Below are 18,710 nucleotides of genomic sequence, written 5' to 3' on the forward strand. Positions count from 1 at the left end.
CATGTGTTTGTAGAATAAATGAAAGCATTGCAATGAATGCATGAATGAATGAACGGGTGAGTGAGTGATGATTTTGGAGTGGACAATATGGAATTTGCAAAGAGGGTGAAGGATGATGAAGGAAGATGAAAAGAAAAGGGAAAAGGGAAATGCCTGGCATTTTTAAGCTGCTTGTTGTGTTTTCCTTGCTGAAGTACAATAAAGTTGTCATTTCATTTCATCAAAAGTTTATTGAGCATCCAGTATGTGCTAGGCACTCTGCTAGATGCTGGTAATACAAAGATGAAGATCAAAACAAACCAAAAACCAAAAGCAAAACCACTTCCTTACTTTTACCCCCCCCCCCCGGATTTAAGGCAGATTTGGCTTGAGCCTGGGAAGCTGGCCCCTCAGGGATTCAGCACCAAGGCACGAAGTGTGGCATGCTCTCACTTCCTCCTCACTTCAATGCTGTCTCCCAAGGCTGAGCAGCTTGTACCCCTCCCCCAAGTCCCACACCTCACACCTGCCTGAGCAACTGTCCCCTGAAGGCATGATCTCATTCTGGATGAGGCACCTGGGAAAGTTAAGGGAACAGTTCTGGCTAGCTAAGGGAAGCTGCGAAGGCACACCTACTCAAAGGAGCCTGGAGAAGTGCATAGGGACAGGGAGCCAGGAGGGGCATGCTGTCGAGGTAATTGGCCCCTGACAGGGGGGGCCAATTTGAAATGTTGTTGCCCTTGGGGCTGGAACAAAACCTGCCCCATGTGGAGCGGTGGGGAACACAGGGATTTCTCTGTGGGATGGTGGAGAGTCAGGGCTGGAGCATAGGAGGTTGGGGAGGGGCCAGGGATGCAAGGGACTTGGATGGGCATCAGGGAAGAGAAGTTAGAACACGAGGCCCTCCTTCTCTTTCAGCTTTTTAATTGCCATCACTCCTCACACAGTAGCTTATTGTCTCTCCTGCAAACTGTTCAAGAGGCGGTGACATGGGCACGGTCTGGCGATGCCATGGCCCAACCTCTCCGTATTCTACATTTGTGTGATGAGAGAGTCTGCCCTTGTCCTGTTTCCTGGGATCTGAGCAGCTGGGAGCAGGACAGGTGGGAGTCCGGAGGCCAAGAGTTGCATCTTGTCTCCCTGCCATCCTGGGGAGCAATTAGCCGCCCCCCTCCCCTTGCCCACCATTACTCTGCAGACTTGAACCTTAGTCTCAGCTGAAGGAAGCCCAACCACCTTTCCCAGGGATAATGATTGTTTGAAAGGCTTGTTTTGTAAGGAAGCCAAGGAGAAGGCATAGGTGTGAGGGTTTAAAAAAAAAAAAAAAAGATTCTTCACTTGATCTAGCTTTCTGGGTCAGAGGAGTGAGAACTTCCTTCTCTATTGGACTAGAGACAGAAAGAATGCTTGGTACTCCAGTGAGGGAGGTTTTGGGAGGAGGCCAAGCACGGGAAGCTTGAATCCTTTGCCCTTGCTAGGGCGCAGGTCAGGGGGTCAAAAGAATGAACTTGACTCCTGCCTCACCAACCGGTAGGTCCCCAGAGAAGGGTGCTCCAAGGCATGTGATTCCCGGGGTGTTCAGAATAGTCTAGTCCTCTTCAAACCTAGGTTTGAAGCCGGCCTCTGACTTCCCCTAGTTTAGGACAGTTGTCCCTTTTGGGCAAGTGGCCTCTCTAAGCCGAGCTTGCCAAAAAAAAAAAAAAAAAAAAAAGTGTCCCGGGAACCGGGAGGGAAGGAGGGTGGGTGGAAGCGCAGAGCTCCCTAGGAAGGGCACGGGACAGTCCCGGGGGTTAGGTTACTGTTGTTAGTTTCCATAAGACCCTGGGTTGGGGGGAGGGCTGGGCCGGAAATGTAATAATCTATACGGTCCTAAGAGGGCACAACCCCCACCCACCGAGAACACAGCGGGTGGCCCGGGAGCCAGCGGGACGGTCTCCCCTCCTGAGCCCCCCCCCCCGCGGTGCCCACGCTCGCCCGCCAGCCGGACCCGCGCGCCCGGACGGGGCCCTCCGCTGGTCCGCTGCGGGCGGGGGCCGCGCTCCCCCCGGCACCGGGCTCGGCCGGGCGCCCCCGGGGTGCCGAGGCGGCTCAGGCGCTGATCTCCACCGGGCTGGCCTCGTCTTGCTCGCGGAGCAGGTGCACGCCCGCAGTCCGCAGTGAGCGCGAGGCGCTGCGCGAGCGGCCGGGCGAGCCGGGGGCGCGGGGCGGCGACGTGTGCGTCCGGCCGGTGGCGGGGGAGCGCGCCGGGGAGCGCGGGTAGCGGCGGGCGGAGCGGATGGGCAGCCCGGGCGAGCGGCCGGGGACGCCCGGAGACACGGAGTAGCCGGGCGGGCCGGGCTCGGCGGCGCCCCGGGGCTCGGCGGCGGGGTTGTCCTCGGGCTCCGGGGAGTCCTGCGGGGACACGCGGCGCCGCGGTTGGCTCGGCGAGGCCTTAGCGGGGCGCCCGGCGGGGAAGGGGCGCGGACTCGAGGGCCCTGCGCCCTGCCGCCCCGCTTCCCGCCTGTCCCCGACGGCCCGGCCGCCCCAGCTGTAGGACGGCGAGCGAGGAATGGCCCGATCGGTGCCCAGAGACCGAGGCTCGCATCCCCTTGTTTGACCCTGGGCGAGCCATTGCACCTCTGCCAGCCTCAGTTTTCCTATCCCTAAAGTGGGGGCGGGCGGGGGCGGGGCAGACACTTCCCAGGGCTAATCTGAGTGAAGAGGCACCGGGGTGGTGCCGCTGTCCCGCGCCAGAACGCGCCAGAACGTGGCGGGGCCCGCAGCAACCCGCTCGCTCACCTTGTCCTTGAGGATGTACAGCGCCATGGGGTTCTTCCGCTCCTGCTCGCCGCCTCGCGGGAGGGTGTCTGCTGCACAGGGCGGAGAGTGGGGTGGCTGGCCCCGTGGGGAACCCTTTCTGCCAGCCAGCGCCTACACTCTTTGCTCCCCAAGTGGCCAGTCAAGGCCCCGCCACAACCTCCACCAAAGGATCCAGAATCCCTGGGGTCCTACCTTGGCTGCACCTTTCCCTGCTCTGCAGTCTTCGTACAGTTGGTGGAGGAAGGGGCCCTGCAGAGCTGGCTTCCTGGTGGCCCAGTTCTGCCTTTTCCCAGCAGCCCACTGATCTGAGTGACGATGGGATGGGTGAGTGGGTGGCTGGGAGCTCACCTTCTGGTTTCAGACGGTCATCATTCTGATCCATATATTCCAGGGAGTTTTGCTTCTCCAGCTTCCTCTTCTTCCTGCAAATCAACCCAGCATCCTCTGAACAGAACTGTTGAGTGTGAGCCGGAGAAGGCCTGGGGGGCAGGGGCACAAGAGGAATCTGGTGTCGGTAAAAGAGGCCTTGTCACGGGAGGATGGCGCCGAGGGAGTGGCAATGGCCCGTAAGCTTTGGATTGAGTCACATTTAGGTTTGCATCCTGAGTCTGTTGGCTGGCAGCGGGGGCAAGTCGCCTAACCCATCTGAGTCTCAGTGTTATTATTATCTGTAAACTGCAGATAATCGTACTTAGAAGGTGGTTCATTAGCCACAACCAGAGTGCCCAGCCCACTGAAGGGTGCCCTGCAAGCAAAACCCCTGTTAGGGCGCTGGGGCTGTTGGGAGTTGGGAGCACAGGAGGTGATTCCGCATGCAACACATGCAGTGGTTAGATGGATCTCCTGGGAAGAGGTGCAGGGCCCTCTGCGGGGATATGCATTTAGGAGACTAAGAAAAGAATAGGGCTTGGGGTGGGATCAAAGGATTAGGGTGCTCAGGGTGTGGAACTTGGGGAGTTACCCAGACTTTTTGGAGGGTTTCCAGCAGGCACAGACTGTCACCAAGGTCACAAGAAGGAAGATGCCTCCTGTGGACAAGATGATGTAGAGGGAGCTTCTTCCTAGGGAGAGAGAGAGAGGCAGTGAGGTGGGAGAGACTTTAGAGGGGCAGCAAGTATAGTGGGGAGAGCTCTTGCAGGGAGAAGGAGGCCCAAGCAGCAGGGCTGGCCAGTGGCGGAGCTTGCTGAGCCCACTTCCCACCCTTTGCTGGCCTCCACGGAGAGGTGGCCCATCCCTGCCTGTCTCTCCCCATCTAGGGGCACTCCTTCTGGGATGTCCTCAGTCCCTTGAGGTGCCTGCCTCTTGGGATTTTGAGGCCTGAGGGTGAGCAGACAGGGAGACTCACGGTATACGGTGATCTTGATGGGCAGGCTGCGGCCCTGGCTGATGGGGTTCTCCACCACGCAGCTGTACAGGTCATCGTCCTCCATGAGCACGCGGGTGATGGTGAGCACCTTGTGGTCGGGGGACAGGAGCATTCTCGAGTCATTGAGGAGAGGCTTGCCGTCCTTCAGCCAGGTGTAGCTGGGCTTGGTGCCATTCTCGTGGGAGCAGTTGAGGGTGAAGGCCTCGCTGAGCTCCAGCACGGTGGTCGAAGCCACTAACACCTGTGGCCTCGAAATGGGCACTGAGTCCCAGGGGTGGGGGGAAGGGAGTCTGTGAGCCGTGGGCCAAGCAGCTTCTCCCCTCCCCTTCTTGACTCCCTGCCTTCCAACACAGCGCAACTCAACCTGTGGTCTGAGAAGCCCTTCAGGGATCATCCGTCCAGTCTTTCCCCATCATCCACCCATCTGTGCATTCGTTGAGCACCTACTCAGTACAGAGGATACGGTGCTGAACAAGACAGCAAGGTCCCTGCCCTTACAGACCTTCCCTTCACTCTCCTCAAATGCCCCTTCGAGATGTCTTAAACTGGCCCAGGCTGGAGCGTATTTCAGTTGGGCTCAACCTAGGTCCAAATGTCTGGGTTGAAGTATCTGCTCTGTCATGTACTAGCTGCGTGACTTTGGGCAAGTTACTCAACCTCTCTGTGCCTCAGTTTCTGCATCTACAAAATGGGGATAATCATATTAGCTAGGCCTACATTACTAGGAGCATTAAATGGGTCAGTGTAGGTGAAGCACTTAGAATAGTCTCGGGCACATAGCAAGCACTCTACAGGCGTTCGCTGTGTCCTATCTGCCGAGTTCTAATCCTGATTGTCTCACTCTCAGCTGCCAAGAGGCTTCTGTGGGGGTGTTCCGGGGCCTGGGGGCCCCAGTCCCAGGCCCCAGGCCTGCCTCCTTTCCTGCCAGAGCACTTTACCATCTACAGTGAGGTTGATGGTCTTCTCTCCAGTGAACGTGTCGTCCGTGATGGAGATCTCAACCTCGTAGGTGCCCTCGTCGGCCAGCTGCAGGTCACTGAGGAGCAGGGAGCCATTTTCGAAGAGGCGGATGCGGTCTCGGTAGTCAGGCCGTAGGGTGCCAATGACCTCTGTGCCGATGGACTGTACCACGGTCACTGGCTTGTCCCGCTTCAGCTGCCACTTCACCACGGGCTTGTCACTGCTGGTGCTGCTGTACTGCACGGAGAGCAGGGCTGACTTCCCCACCGTGCCATGGATCAGGCGCACTGGGCTGGTGATGTTCACCCCCTCCAGGGGCTCTGTGGACAGAGACCCATGGGGAGAGGGCAGTGTCAGGCCCTTGGCTTCTCACCCCTCTCCCCCATTTATGTCCTCAGATGTCTTCCTGCCTCACCCTCTGGGCTCTTCACTCCATGTCAGTCCTTCCTTCTTACCCTTCGATGCCATCTCTTCTCCTGCTATAGCTCTGGAACCTTCTGATCCACCATCACCCCTCTTACCCATCCCATTGCCCTCGGTCCTTCTTCTACATGGTCCTCTGCCTCTGGTGGTTTTCTCTGTCACCTTCCTCTTGAGGAAGACCTCCAGTTAACCTAACACTATGTGTTCCATTCACAGAAACATTTATTGAGTATTTCGCCTGTGACAAGTACTGTTCTACGTCCTTGGGATGCATCAATGAGCAAAACAGACAGACATGGACCTCAGGGTGAATTTGTCAGATTTGCTTCTTGATTGGGGATTGGGAAAGTAGGGAATGGAGCAGCATGGGAACAGAGGTTCATAAAGAAGGGAGTGTGGCACAAGGCAGTGCCAATAAAGGGGGAGTTTAGGGGCCAGGAGACAACTAGACCATTCTTCATTCACACCAAGAGTCTTCTCTTTCCTTACCCCAGCTGGATGTAGCACTTTACTAGGCCCGCCCAGGCCTGAATAGTCCTGCAGATGAGTAGTTGGTTTTGGAAATATACCCAAGATCCAGCCCAACCTGCAACCCCTAGAGAAGAGGGATTTGGGATGGACAGAACAAAGTGGTTCAAATCAAGAGGGCTTGGAAGATTGGGCTCCACCATTTACAGGCCATGTGGACCTGGGAAAGCCATCGTTCCAGGCCTCATTCTTCTCATTTAGAAAATCAGGACATGACAATTACAAGAACAACTGCCTTACCAAGCTCACGGTGGAAAAGGACAGTACTTCAGTTATCATTGTGTAGTGGAAAGAACACAAGAGTGAGCATCAGAGACTTGGGCTCTTATTGTTGACTTAGGACCTAGAAGAAGTCATGTATCTGTTTGGGACTCAGATAGGTGAAATAAGTGGCAAACTGGATGTTACATCCATTTGTTCCCACCCTGCAATTCTGGGATTTTACCATCTTGTCGAATGGTTGGCCCATCTAGAGATGCATCTTGTATTTCACGAATCTTTTAGGGGCTTTAGGGGCCTGAACAGATGCCACTCACTCATGTTACAGGGCCTTGTAAAGCAATGTGACCAAATGAAGGTTTTCTGGAGAGGATGTAAGTTGGGAGCAGGGCTAAGTTTAACTAAACAGACACTTACAGGTCAGGCTTTCAGTCGCTCTGCACCCCAGCTGCTCTCTCTCATCACTGCTTCTCAAGTTCCCTCTCTCTTCTTCCCACTCTCCTACTCTGCCACTACTGCTGTTTAAATTTGGGGAAAGTGGGGCAGCCCCGGTGGCTTAGTGGTTTAGCGCTGCCTTCTACCCAGGGTGTGATCCTGGAGACCCGGGATCGAGACCCATGTCAGGCTCCCTGCATGGGAGTGCAGGGAGAGTGCTTCTCCCTATTCCTGTTTCTCTCTCTCTGTCTCTAATAAATAAATAAAAAATCATAAAATAAATAAAATAAATTTGGGGGAAGTTATGTTGTGCCCTTCCCTCCCTTATTCTTCTCCATGTGCTTATATGACCACATTGAACCAGGAGGAAATTAAACTAAAAGGTGAGTTGTGGAGATTAAATGTAATAAAACTATTCAGTCCATTTTTGGAATAAGTTCTTTGCTGTTAAGGAGTGTGGTCGTCACCTTTGGAAGGGATCAAGGAAAGGGTAATTGCTATTCTTTCACCTTTCACCTTGTACCTTTCCTCCTCTGTATCATGAGGTCATGGGACCAGATGATCACAAGGGGTCTTCTCAACTCTGACATCCTATGATCCATTATGCCAGGTATGTTAGAATCATATCTAATTGTGGAAGAAACTATTCAAATGATGAAAGCTGCCAGGTGTATGAATATGATATGCTTGTTTGTTTTTTTAAGATTTCTCTATTTTAGAGAGAGTGAGAGAGCACATGAGCCAGCAGGGGAGGGACAGAGGTAGAGAATCTCAAGCAGACTAACCCCTGAGCATGAGGTCCAACTTGGGGCTCAATCTCACAACCCTGAGATCACAACCTGAGCTAAAACCAAGAGTTGGTTGCTTAACAGGCTGAGTCACCCAGGCACCTCTATGCTTGTTGTTGAGAGAAGTCTTGATGTGGGGGATGTAGAATGAACAAAGTCAAACATTTTTAAATGTTTTTAAAATTAAAGATATATTTGTTCCCACAAAACCATGTATAAAAATGATAACACATAAAATCTAGTTCTGGCTCCCAAATTTGGTAGAAGAGGTGGTAGGGACTAGACTCCTGTCCTCCCCAATAATTGGGATGCTACTAGGAATCCCTCTGGCTCTGTGTATCAGACTGAAATCCATTTGATCAGATAATACATAAAATTTCTTCCAGCTTTCAGTTTCTGTGATTATTTAGTTGGGATTTCCTGCTTAGCAACTGCTAGGTCCCAGGCTTGGCTTGATTTAGAAAAGCAAGCTTTCAGATTTCCCCGAATAGGCAAATAGACTTCGGTATGTGTGACTTGAGGTGGCCCTGAAAAAAGTCACTGAGTTTCATTAAAGGCCATGGTGGTGATGAGCAAATGGCTGGGGAACCTCTATTCAGGACCCAGTCTGAAGCAGCGGGGTCTGTGCATGAGGGTTGTATATGCAGAACCGTCCTGGGGTTCAGCAACCCCAAGCATCAAACTTTGACAGTTCTCATTTCCTCTTTCCAGGAGGCTGGGAAGTGACAGTCCTAACCTTAAGGGGAAATGGAAGGGATTCCTCCTCCCTGGCCCTCCCTCGAGCTTCCCCTGTGTCCTATCTCTCCTGTCGCATACAAGGTCCTACTGCTCCTTTTGTGATGTCTTCCTAGTTCTGGTCAGTTCTTTCTGTCAGTTTAAACTTGATTCTTCTCCATAAAAACATTGGGAAAGTGACAGCATATGGATTGCCCTAGGTTTCACCCCCCTCTAGGTGGGCACCTTCCTCACGCACAGGAATGCGGGTACGCCCACGAATCTCAAGGATGTATGTACACATGTTCAGAAGTGAATGGAGCAGTCTTTCTCAAAAGCTGACAAAGAGTATTTTGCTGAGCAAACACCATTTCCAAAAACTCTAGCCAAAATTGGAGTTGGTATTAAGTTCAGGGTTCTACAACTTTCAAGGGACACAGAGAACTGGGACAGGTGCCAAAGCAGGACACAGAAAGGAGGAAATGGCTAACAACTACGATCCATAGTGGAAATAAAAGGGACTAGGGCTATTTGACCTTGAGAAGTGATTAACTTAATCATGGTCCTTGAGTCTCTGAGGCATCATTGTGTAGGAAGTCTCTGTTCCCACAGGAGGCGGAACAAAAGGAAATTGACATCACAGCAAGATTTACCTGTCAACTTAAACTGGGCTATGGTGGTGGGTGGCCCCTCTCAAGTAGGATTTTGAACAGGAGTGACACCAAGGAATGTTAAGTTTTAAAATATGAGAATGTACGTACCAGTAGCCTTGGGTTTCCTTAATAGCCTCTCCCTTTAAGGAAACCATCACTTACTCATTTTTATGTGCTTCTTTATGCTTAGCAAAGTTTTCCTTTTGCCAGTGTTTGCCTTAAATTTTCCTTCTAAGAGTGTCAGTGAGACGGTGCCAAGCACATATTCTAGGGTTTGATCTTTATACACCTAGTCTCGCTAACACCACGGGCTGCTGTTATATCCTTTTTTTTTTTTTGGTCTTATTTGGGTCTGTCACCCCAAGGAGGTCCCTTCGGCCATCACAGATACCCTTCTCTGGCTTTTCTTAAATTCTATTATTTCTTTTTTGAGATGTGGTGACCAGAATTTAATCTGTGCCACAGCATGGTTTTCTAAAAGGAAAATATTTTGCTTTCTGCTTTTGGCTTTTAGTATTTTTCCTAGTGAATGATGCTCTGAGAACAACCCCCTCCTCTGCTGCTGTCCTATAGGTGCACCACTGATTGCATACATAATGAGGTTACTGTGTTGGGTTCTTTTTTTTTTTTCTTTTTTTTAAAAGATTTTATTTATTTATTCATGAGAGACACACAGAGAGAGAAAGAGGCAGAGACAGAGGCAGAGGGAGAAGCAGGCTCCATGCAGGGTCCCGGGTCTCCAGGATCAGGCCCTGGGCTGAAGGCAGCGCTAAACTGCTGAGCCACCTGGGCTGCCCCTGTGTTGGGTTCTTATGTTGGTGTACTCTTGAGGCCTTCAAGGGCTTCAAGAGTGTGAAATCATTTTAAATGTCAACCACTCAGGAACATAGGAGAAAGTGAGGAAGCAGAAATTGTGAAGAAGGCCCTTGGCATCCAGGAAGAGAGGTGTCTTTGTACCTTTTTATACCTACTTTTGTATCAACTTTAAAGAGTGTAGATGTTCAGTAAATGTGTATCTAGCTAATAGGTATTAAGATAGCACACAGATTTACCCTATTTTAGATCAGAACAAGCACTATTGTTTTTGTTTTGAAATTTTTATTCATTTATTTGAGAGACAGCAAGAGAGAGAGCACGAACAGGACAGAGGGAGAGGGAGAAGCAGACTCCCCACTGAGCAGGAAGCCCAATGCAGGACTCAATCCCAAGACCTTGGGATCATGACCTGAGCTGAAGGCAGATATATAACTGACTGAGCCACTCAGGCGCCCCACAGACATTATCATTAAGCTGTCAATTCACCAAAACTGACTTATAAATTTAATATAATATCAATCAAAATCCCAGGAGATTTGCTGTGTGATAGTGCACAAGAATAGACAAACAGATCAGTGCAATAAAATAGAGAGCCAAAAAATAAATTTATATATGATCACTCAACTTATGACAAAGGTGATCCTGCAGTGTTCTGGGGAAAGGATTCTTTTGGCAATAAATAGTGCCAGGCCATGGCAGGCCATGTAGGAAAAATGGCCTTACCTCATATCTTACACAAATATTAATTCTGGATGGATTGTGGATCTAACTGTGAAAGGTAAAATACTATTTTTTAAAAAAGAAAACATAGAGAATATCTCCACAACTTGAAAGCAGAGACATATTTCTTAAACAAGACACAAGAGTGGTACACTCTTCTAAAAGAAGAAAATGATACATTGGACACAATAAAATTAAGAGCTTCTGTTCATCAAAAGGCACCATTAAGAGAGTGAAGAGGCAAGATGCAGAGTGAGAGATATTTGCAAGGCATATATACTACAAAGGACTGGTATCCAAAATATAGTTCTTAAACTCCTACAAATTAATATTTTTTAAAAAAATTTTCAGAAAGCTTAATAGAAAATGGGGAAAAAAAAAAAAGACTTAGAACAAGGACTTCAGGGCAGCCCAGGTGGCTCAGTGGTTTAGCGCCACCTTTGGCCCAAGGCATGATCCTGGAGATCCGGGATTGATTCCCACATCAGGCTCCCTTCATGGAGACTGCTTCTCTCTCTGCCTGTGTCTCTGCACCTCTCTCTCTCTTTCTCTCTCAAGGTGACAGGGTCTCTCATGAATTAAAAAAAAAAAAAAAAAAAAAGAACAGGGACTTCACAAATAAGGATATCCAAATGGCTAATCATGATATGAAAAAGATACAACTTCATTGATAATAATGGAAATGCAATTTTAAACCATAATTTGATACCCTTCATACTCACTAGTATGACTAAAATGAAAAAGAGAAGACACAATTGGTGAAGATGCAGAGTAACTGGAGCTGCTGGTGGGAATGCAGATTGATACAATCACTTTTGAAAATTATTTGACCATATCTACTAAAGCTAAACACACAGCTATAACTCAGCAATTCTACTCCTAGGGATATCCCCAAACAAATGTGTATATCTGTTCCCCAAAAGACAAGTACTAGAATATATTAACAACTGTATTGATAAAGCCTCAAACTAGAAACTACCAAAGTGTCTATTAAAGTTGAATAGACAAATAAATTGTAGTATATTCAGACAATGGAATACTATACAATACTGAGACCAAACAAGTTACAATTTCAATAACAACATGAATGAGTCTTACAGATTTGGTGTTCAGCAAAAGAAGCCAGATGCAAAAGAATGCATGCATATAATTCCATTTACAAAGTTCAGAGACATGCAAAATTAATCTGTATTAGAGGTTAGGATACCACTGTAACCCTGGGGGAGGGCAACAGGAAATGAAATAGTAAGGGCATGCTTCTGAAGTGCTGAAATGTTCTATTTCTTCATCTTGGAGGCTGATTACATGGGCTAATTTGTTTTTTAAAGGTTCATCAAACTGTATCCTAATGCTAAATGCATCTCTGTGCATAACTCTCTGTTAGAAGAAGAAAACAGCACCTACAATGTGGAGGTGATCTTAGAGCTAAAAGGGCAGAACCCAGGTAAGGGGCTTCTTCCTATAGGGTTCCCAGAAGATGGAATAGTTCTAGGATCCCAGAGAATGAAATTTTGCAGATTAGATTATCTAGATTTATGGCGTGCCACATTTATATCTGTATGTCAGTATCCTAGCCTCTAGAAAAACCTTGTTTGAATGTTTCATGAATGGGGCTGTGATCAATTTAGGAAAGCCTCATTTGTCCATGCTAGGGACAGAAGATTGAAGACCGAGTATTTATTCCTTGCCCCCTTTAAGTGCCTGTCTTAAAAAACTACATTTCCTAGTCTCTTTGGCACTTAGGTATGGCCATGTGACTGAGTTCCAGCCAATGGAACCAGTGGAAGTGATAGGTACTGTTTATAGGCTAGAGAAATTTTTTTTTCTCTCTCTCCTTTTAAATTCTCTACCTGAAAGAAATGGAGAAAAACTCCAAGGTGACAGGGTGTGACTACTGGAAACACATGTCAAAGTTGATGAGAGGGACGCCTGGGTGGCTCAGTGGTTGAGCATCTGCCTTCACCTCAAGTCCTGATCCCGAGGTCCTGGGATTGAGTCCCAAATCCAGCTCCCTGCAGGGACCCTGCTTCTCCCTCTGCCTATGTCTCTGCCTCTCTCTCGTGTCTCTCATGAATAAATAAATAATTTTTTTTAAGTTGATAAAGAGCTTTATCAACTTGGTCCTTGAAAAGCTTCATGGAGTAGAGTCCTTCCTCATCCCAGGCCTAGTCTGGAACTGCATTGCACTACTACATGGTTATCACCAGGAACTTAAATTTTGGAATTTATTTTCACAGAAGCTGGTATTTTCCTAACTAATATTGTGAGCATGGCAGAAATTCCTTATAGAATTTCAGCTCTTTATTGTTTTTGAGTCCATAGCAGTACAATGGCCCAAGCCTGCACTTACCTCTTACCCATCGTAGGTCTTAACTAATATCCTATCAGCATAATTTATATTTTTTGCTGTATTTGTTGAGTTACATTTTCCCACACAGAAAATCCTTTGTCATCTTTTGTTTTTGCCTGGTCACACTGACTGACAAGATCTTTCTATATTCTTTTTCCTTACCATTCGATGACCTAAAAGAATTTAGGGACTGCGCTGACTTGTATATTGCATCATGTATTTTGTATTCCTGATTCTTGGTCTCCATACTTTTAGCTCTCTTGATTCCTTCCACTTGTTGTAATTCCCACTGAGACCACTGTCACTAAAGCTAAAAGTTACCTCTGAATTGCCATTTCCAACAAACTCTTTTAGCTGTGATGTAATAATAATAATAATAATAATAATAATAATAATAATAGAGATATAATTGGCCCTTGGTATACTGGACCTCTTTGACATATTTGATGCTGATTCTCTGGAAAACTCCCAACTCTCTTGACATTCTGGACACCACAGTCTTCTTATTCCCTCTCCATTTCTTTCACTTCCTTCTTGGCCTCCACAGCGGACCTTTTTTCCCCTCTACCTTCCTTTACAAAACTTGGGGTTACTCAATGTTCCATGTCCAGCCCATTTTCTCCTCCTAGGTGATATTATCCATTCCCATTGTTTTATGTTTCATCTATAGGCTGAGAGTTTCTACATACCTCTCTTCAACCCTGACCTCCTTGCCCCCCACTCCTAACCCCACCCCCACTTTAGGCTATTTAACATTTTCCAACAGATGCCTCATAGGCATTTCAACCTCAATAGGGACAGTACGCATTATCACATCCCCAACCCTATCCCAGTTGTCATTTCAGATTTCACATACAAATCCTATCCCCCTCTCTAGATCCTCCCACTTTCTATCAATGACTAGGTCCTGAAATTCCCTCCAAAAAATTATCTCCCCATGTCTTGTTCCCCTTATTTTTATTCTAATTCCAGTTTATGTTATTCCTCTCTTGAACTACTGCAGTAGCCTTGTTATGTGCTCCCCACCCCCAAATTCATACGTTGAAGTCCTAACCCCCAGGACCTCAAATGTGACCTTATTTGGCAATGGGGTTATTGGCAGATGTAGTAAGCTAAGATGAGGTCTGGTGTAGGATGGGGCCCTAATCTAATATGACTCATGTCCTGATAAAAAGTGGAAATTTGGACACAGACATGAGCATAGGGAGAATGTCCTGTGAAGATAGAAGCTCTGCTGCCATAAGCCAAGGAATTACGTGAAGCTATCAGAGAGACCTGGAACAGATCCTTCCTTAGAGCCTCCAAAGAAAATATGACCTTGATCTCAATCTTTTAGCCGGCAAAACTGTGAGACCATACATTTCTGTTGTTTAAACCACCCAGTCTGTGGTTCTTTGTTACAACAGCCCTAGCAAATGGATACAAGCTTCCTTTCCTATCTTATCCGCTTCCAGTTTCTTCTCCAACGCCTCGCTGCAGACCGAGCTATCTGAAGCACAGTTCTGGCCCTGCCAGTCCCCAGATGAAAAGCCATCCAATACCCATACCCCCCTTTCACAGTTTACAGATTATATCCCAGTTTCCCTAGTATGGTTTACAAGGCTCTCGCCAAATTCCCATTGATGAGTGGCTGGGCTGCTCCCAAACACATGATGCCATCTCAAAATGTTGAAATGCCATTTCCCCAACTAAAATGCCCCTTCCCACACCTACCTATTTTTCTCATCCTTTAAAAGTTAGTGCAGACATTCCCAGGACACCTCCCCTGATATTCCTCCACCCGACCCTGTACTGCCAGAACCAGCTTTCTGGATGGGGATAGGTGACTTCTCTCTGATTCTGGGCATCCATTTCTACATTTTATTAAAATGATCTCCGCGTCTGTTTGCCTGGTCAAATTGTGAATTCTAGGCTCTCCAGAGCAGTGTGTGTCTACGCCCATCTATTTAAAGATACATCCTCTAAGGAGTTGGTAGAGTTGTCAACGGCATGGGATGAGTTATGGGCAGGTTGGTGTTAGTTCCCAAAACCAAAAGGCTCATTATCTCTAAAAGGTATTTCATCTCCCTTGCTGTGGTACACTCAGAGAAGCCAGGGTGGGGGGTGGGGAGGCACAGAACCAGATCTCCCCCACCCGTCCAAGCCCCATCATGATCCCTTGGAAAGAATGCCGGACTGGCCCACGCCAACAAGACATCCCATAAGAAATGGCTCACTGCCCTCTATCTAATGTACTGAATGCCGTGGGAGCTCCGAAGTCATGCAGCCTTTTGGGGGAGGGGCGCAGGGGCTGGGCGGGAGGCACACAGAATGAAGAAATACATTCAACACTAATGCCTGAACTCACTGAGATGCTTCCCACGGCAGCTGAGCTCTCTCCCCTCCTCCCTCCAACTCCCCCTCCCTCTCTTTTGCAAGTAACGGGTCCCCTCTCCAGACCCTTTCTTACCCTTCTGGTCACCTACCTGTCTGGATCAGAAGAAGGTAGACAAAAGGAGCGAGGCTCAGGGCACTGAAGGCTCTGGATGGGGCTCCCCTTTCTCTCTTCATTTTGGGTGGCGTTCTCCGGCTCTGGTGCAGACAATTAGCATGATTTCTCCACTCTGGGCACGTCCCTTTGTACCACTCGGAGTTTCTCTGCCCGAGCACAACCCTGCCAACTTCCCTCTGAATACACAGAGCCCTGTGTATTGCTGGACTTGTTCTTTCCTCTCTTTCAGACCTGGCATTTCTAGTTTCAAAGCCCTACATCCCCAGCTCGGAAGGGGGTATCTGCTTAGGATTTAATCTTCAATGCGGGTTCTAGCCCGATGGGTCCCATCAGTTCTCTGCCTGCCTATGCTGAGCCCCACTACCAGGGGGAGATGAGGATTTGGGCTCAATGATGGGACTGGGCTCAATGATGGGACTGAACTGGATCTTGTGTCCAAACCTATCCTGTCTCCACCTCATGCTCCTTGTTGCTGCAAAGGAGGGCGCATGCCAGGGACAGACCTCCGATGAGCTCCGGAAAGGAGGGAGGGGAGCTTTGAAATAGCCGGGGAAAGAGAGACTCCAGAGAACTGCTGAAGAAATGCAAAATCCCCCTTTCAATCCCAGGGATGACGATTGGAAAATGGCTCAAATTCTATTATTTTCATGCCTCTCCCGGTCCTGCTTGGGATTCTCTCTCCTAGCACAGAATCACGCAGATGCTGGGGACCTCTTTCCTGGAGCCACTCTGCTCATTCCCCTGCCTCTAGCCAAGTTTCTAGAACACGCCAGAGCACAGATGAAGGTAATGCTCTAACCGCCAGCATCCTGGCGGTTCTGTCAACAGCTTGACAGCCTACTTAATCTCCTCTTGTCTCCAGGCTGTGATGAGGAGAAACACCTAGCTCCACCTGACCCCTCACTACTGTGTCAACAGCTTTCCAAAAGTACAATCAGTGCAATGTGTGCTTACCAATTGTGAGATCTTGGGACTGGCTTACAATCTCTTGCAGCCTCTAATTTCATATCTAAAAATTGGAGAAACAGTAGCTTCCTTAGAGGAATTGTTGAGAGCATCATGACAATTTTGTACAGTGGAGTGCCTTGGAAACTCTGTGTTAGATAACATTTTAAACTTTAAAAACACTGCCTCTTCTTCTTTTTCATTCCTGTAGTAATCTTTTTTTTAAAGATATTTATTTATTTATTCATGAGAGACACACAGAGAGAGGCAGAGACACAGGCAGAGGGAGAAGCAGGCTCCCTGTGGGAAACCTGACGGGGGGGACTCCATCCCAGGACCCTGGGATCACACCCTGAGCCAAAGGCAGACGCTCAACCACCGAGCCATCCAGGCTCCCCTGTAGCAATCTTTATATCTTGATGAGACCAAAGTTTACAGCTCCCCTCATGGTCGTCTCCAAGCCTGGTCTTACTTTTGTAAGTGCGGTAGCTACCTCTCAAAATATTCTTGTTACAGACTGCAGAAAGCCTGAGTAGGCCAAGTTTCTAGAACTGAAGACTCATTGCCTAGCTCATCTGAACCAATGATGGGGAGTAGAGGAGATCAGCATTGGTTTTGAACTTTATGGAGAAACTCCAATAAAATATTCTGAAATATGTAAAGATTCTTTTGTTTTTCTTTCTTTTCTTTTTTTTGCATTTTGCATTTTGCATTTCTGTGCCAATGACGTTTCCCTAGACAGCTCAAGGCACCTGTCTGCCTGGTAAAGTCAGTGTGGTTTCAGCAGCCATACAATGAAAAAGAAAAAGTCAGAGATTCAGCTTCTGACATCTACAATAGTATTTTAGAGTCAGTAGCAAGGCAAAAGGCTTGTGAGCTTTTGTAGAGGACAAAAGGATATTTTAATATCCTTTAACTATCACTTCCACAGATCACAGAGCCACCTGTGGATGGGATCACAGCTTCTTCTGCTGTATAGCGCAGATAAACGGCCTCTTTTGTCTGTGATGGCCAGGCCTTGAGGCTTATTGTCTGAGGCTAAAAGGAGGATATGATGTTCAGGAAATAGAAGGTCTGGAGTCGGCCTTTTTTAGCCTGAAGGACAATGGAAAGAAAAATGTGATAGCAGGTGACCTAAGTGGGATCTAACTTCTCAACATCCTCCCTCCCCCTGCCCTAGGGGTGGATCTTAGGCTCCTCACACCTGTGCAGAAGACGCAAGTGCCCCAAGGTACCCACAAGCTCCCTTCAGGGGACTCAGATGTGCCCAGGGGCCAAAGAATTGGCAACAGCTGGGGGCCCCCCCGCCAACTGCTATGGGGGGTCTGCATGTAGCTCAACAGGGAGAATGCCACACATGTCCACAGACACCAGCTGCCACCTAAGCCGTGCCAGGTATACTTCTCCCCCTACTGTCCTTAGAGAGGAGCTGGGTTGGGGGAGGAAACTAAACAAATTGAGCAAACAGTTGTGAGTCGTCCCAACAGTGACTGAGCCACCTCAAGAGAATGTTGAAATAGTTGGGTCAGAAGGATGGATTAATATCTAGCCTTTCTGTGCTGCCCGGGGGCCGCAGGGGTGGGCGCACAGGTGGCAGGTGTGAAGGCACTGCAGCTGCTCTGTGCGTGCGAGTGTCCACCCAGCAGTCTTGCCATCTTGCTTCAGCTCTTTCTAAGCCAAGCAGACCCAAAGAGGTTCATGTCATCTGTCTATGTGCCTTTTTTCTCTTAAAGCAGTGAACACTCTGGCTGAAGGACGATGTCTTACTGGTCTCTGTGGTCCTACTGCCTACCCGGGCAGGGCGCACAGTAGGTTCTCAGTAAACAGTTGCTAAATATTGCAGGGATGAGACCCGGAGGGGGGTGCTCTTTAGGCAACAGGATACAATAAAGGATGATGGTGGAGGGCAGCTGGGCCAGAGGTATGAGTGCCAGGGAGGGCACCAAATGATGGCTGCAGATGGCAGATGGGGACATATATGAGGCACCTCTTTGTGGATTCCCAGAAATAACTGGGATTCACTTTGCGGTGGTAGAGGGGAGTTGGGGGGGTGCTGATCTGATAAGCAACTGGGTTACAGACACGTAAGGTGAACAGTCAAACCAACTTGATTGTCCATATGTAACATGACGTTTATCTCACCTGTCCTAGCTTACCCTGTTTCATCCTTCCATATGTCCTCTGTGGGTCTATCTGCCTCATCTAATTGTTTTTTTTTTTTTTTTAAGATTTTATTTATTTATTCATAGAAACAGGGAGAGAGGCAGAGACACAGGCAGAGGGAGAAGCAGGCCTCATACAGAGAGCCTGACGTGGGACTCGATCCAGGGTCTCCAGGATCACGCCCTGGGCTGCAGGCAGCGCTAAACCGCTGCGCCAGTGGGGCTGCCCTGCCTCATCTAATTGTTGAGGGTAGGCTGTTCTTTGATTTTATGGAGATAGCCTGATTACAAATGTTACATTTCTTCAACTTCAAAAGTACATCTATACATATCAGTCTGCATGTCCCACTTTGGTATCAGAA

The 18,710-nt window shown here is 48.4% G+C and overlaps 1 protein-coding gene across 7 annotated transcripts; it reads right to left on the reverse strand.

Moving 5' to 3' along the window:
- Positions 1-210: 210 nt before the first annotated feature.
- HEPACAM (hepatic and glial cell adhesion molecule) lies at positions 211-16,066 on the reverse strand. 7 transcript variants are annotated; one of them, XM_077894008.1, is made up of 7 exons: positions 15,216-16,066; positions 5,083-5,424; positions 4,124-4,405; positions 3,740-3,839; positions 2,971-3,257; positions 2,758-2,825; positions 211-2,370 (listed from the first exon to the last, which is right to left on the reverse strand). In XM_077894008.1, the coding sequence occupies exons 1-7, from the start codon at positions 15,298-15,300 to the stop codon at positions 2,068-2,070; spliced, it is 1,467 nt and encodes a 488-aa protein (XP_077750134.1). In that variant the 5' UTR covers positions 15,301-16,066; the 3' UTR covers positions 211-2,067. The 7 variants fall into 7 exon arrangements, with proteins under 7 accessions (XP_077750134.1, XP_077750133.1, XP_077750137.1 ...); XM_077894007.1 differs by having other exon boundaries at positions 2,758-2,828; positions 15,216-16,064; XM_077894011.1 differs by having other exon boundaries at positions 3,127-3,257; positions 15,216-16,062.
- Positions 16,067-18,710: the final 2,644 nt, after the last annotated feature.

Source organism: Canis aureus, chromosome 3, assembly GCF_053574225.1.
Source record: "Canis aureus isolate CA01 chromosome 3, VMU_Caureus_v.1.0, whole genome shotgun sequence".
Classification (NCBI taxonomy): Eukaryota; Metazoa; Chordata; class Mammalia; order Carnivora; family Canidae; genus Canis; species Canis aureus.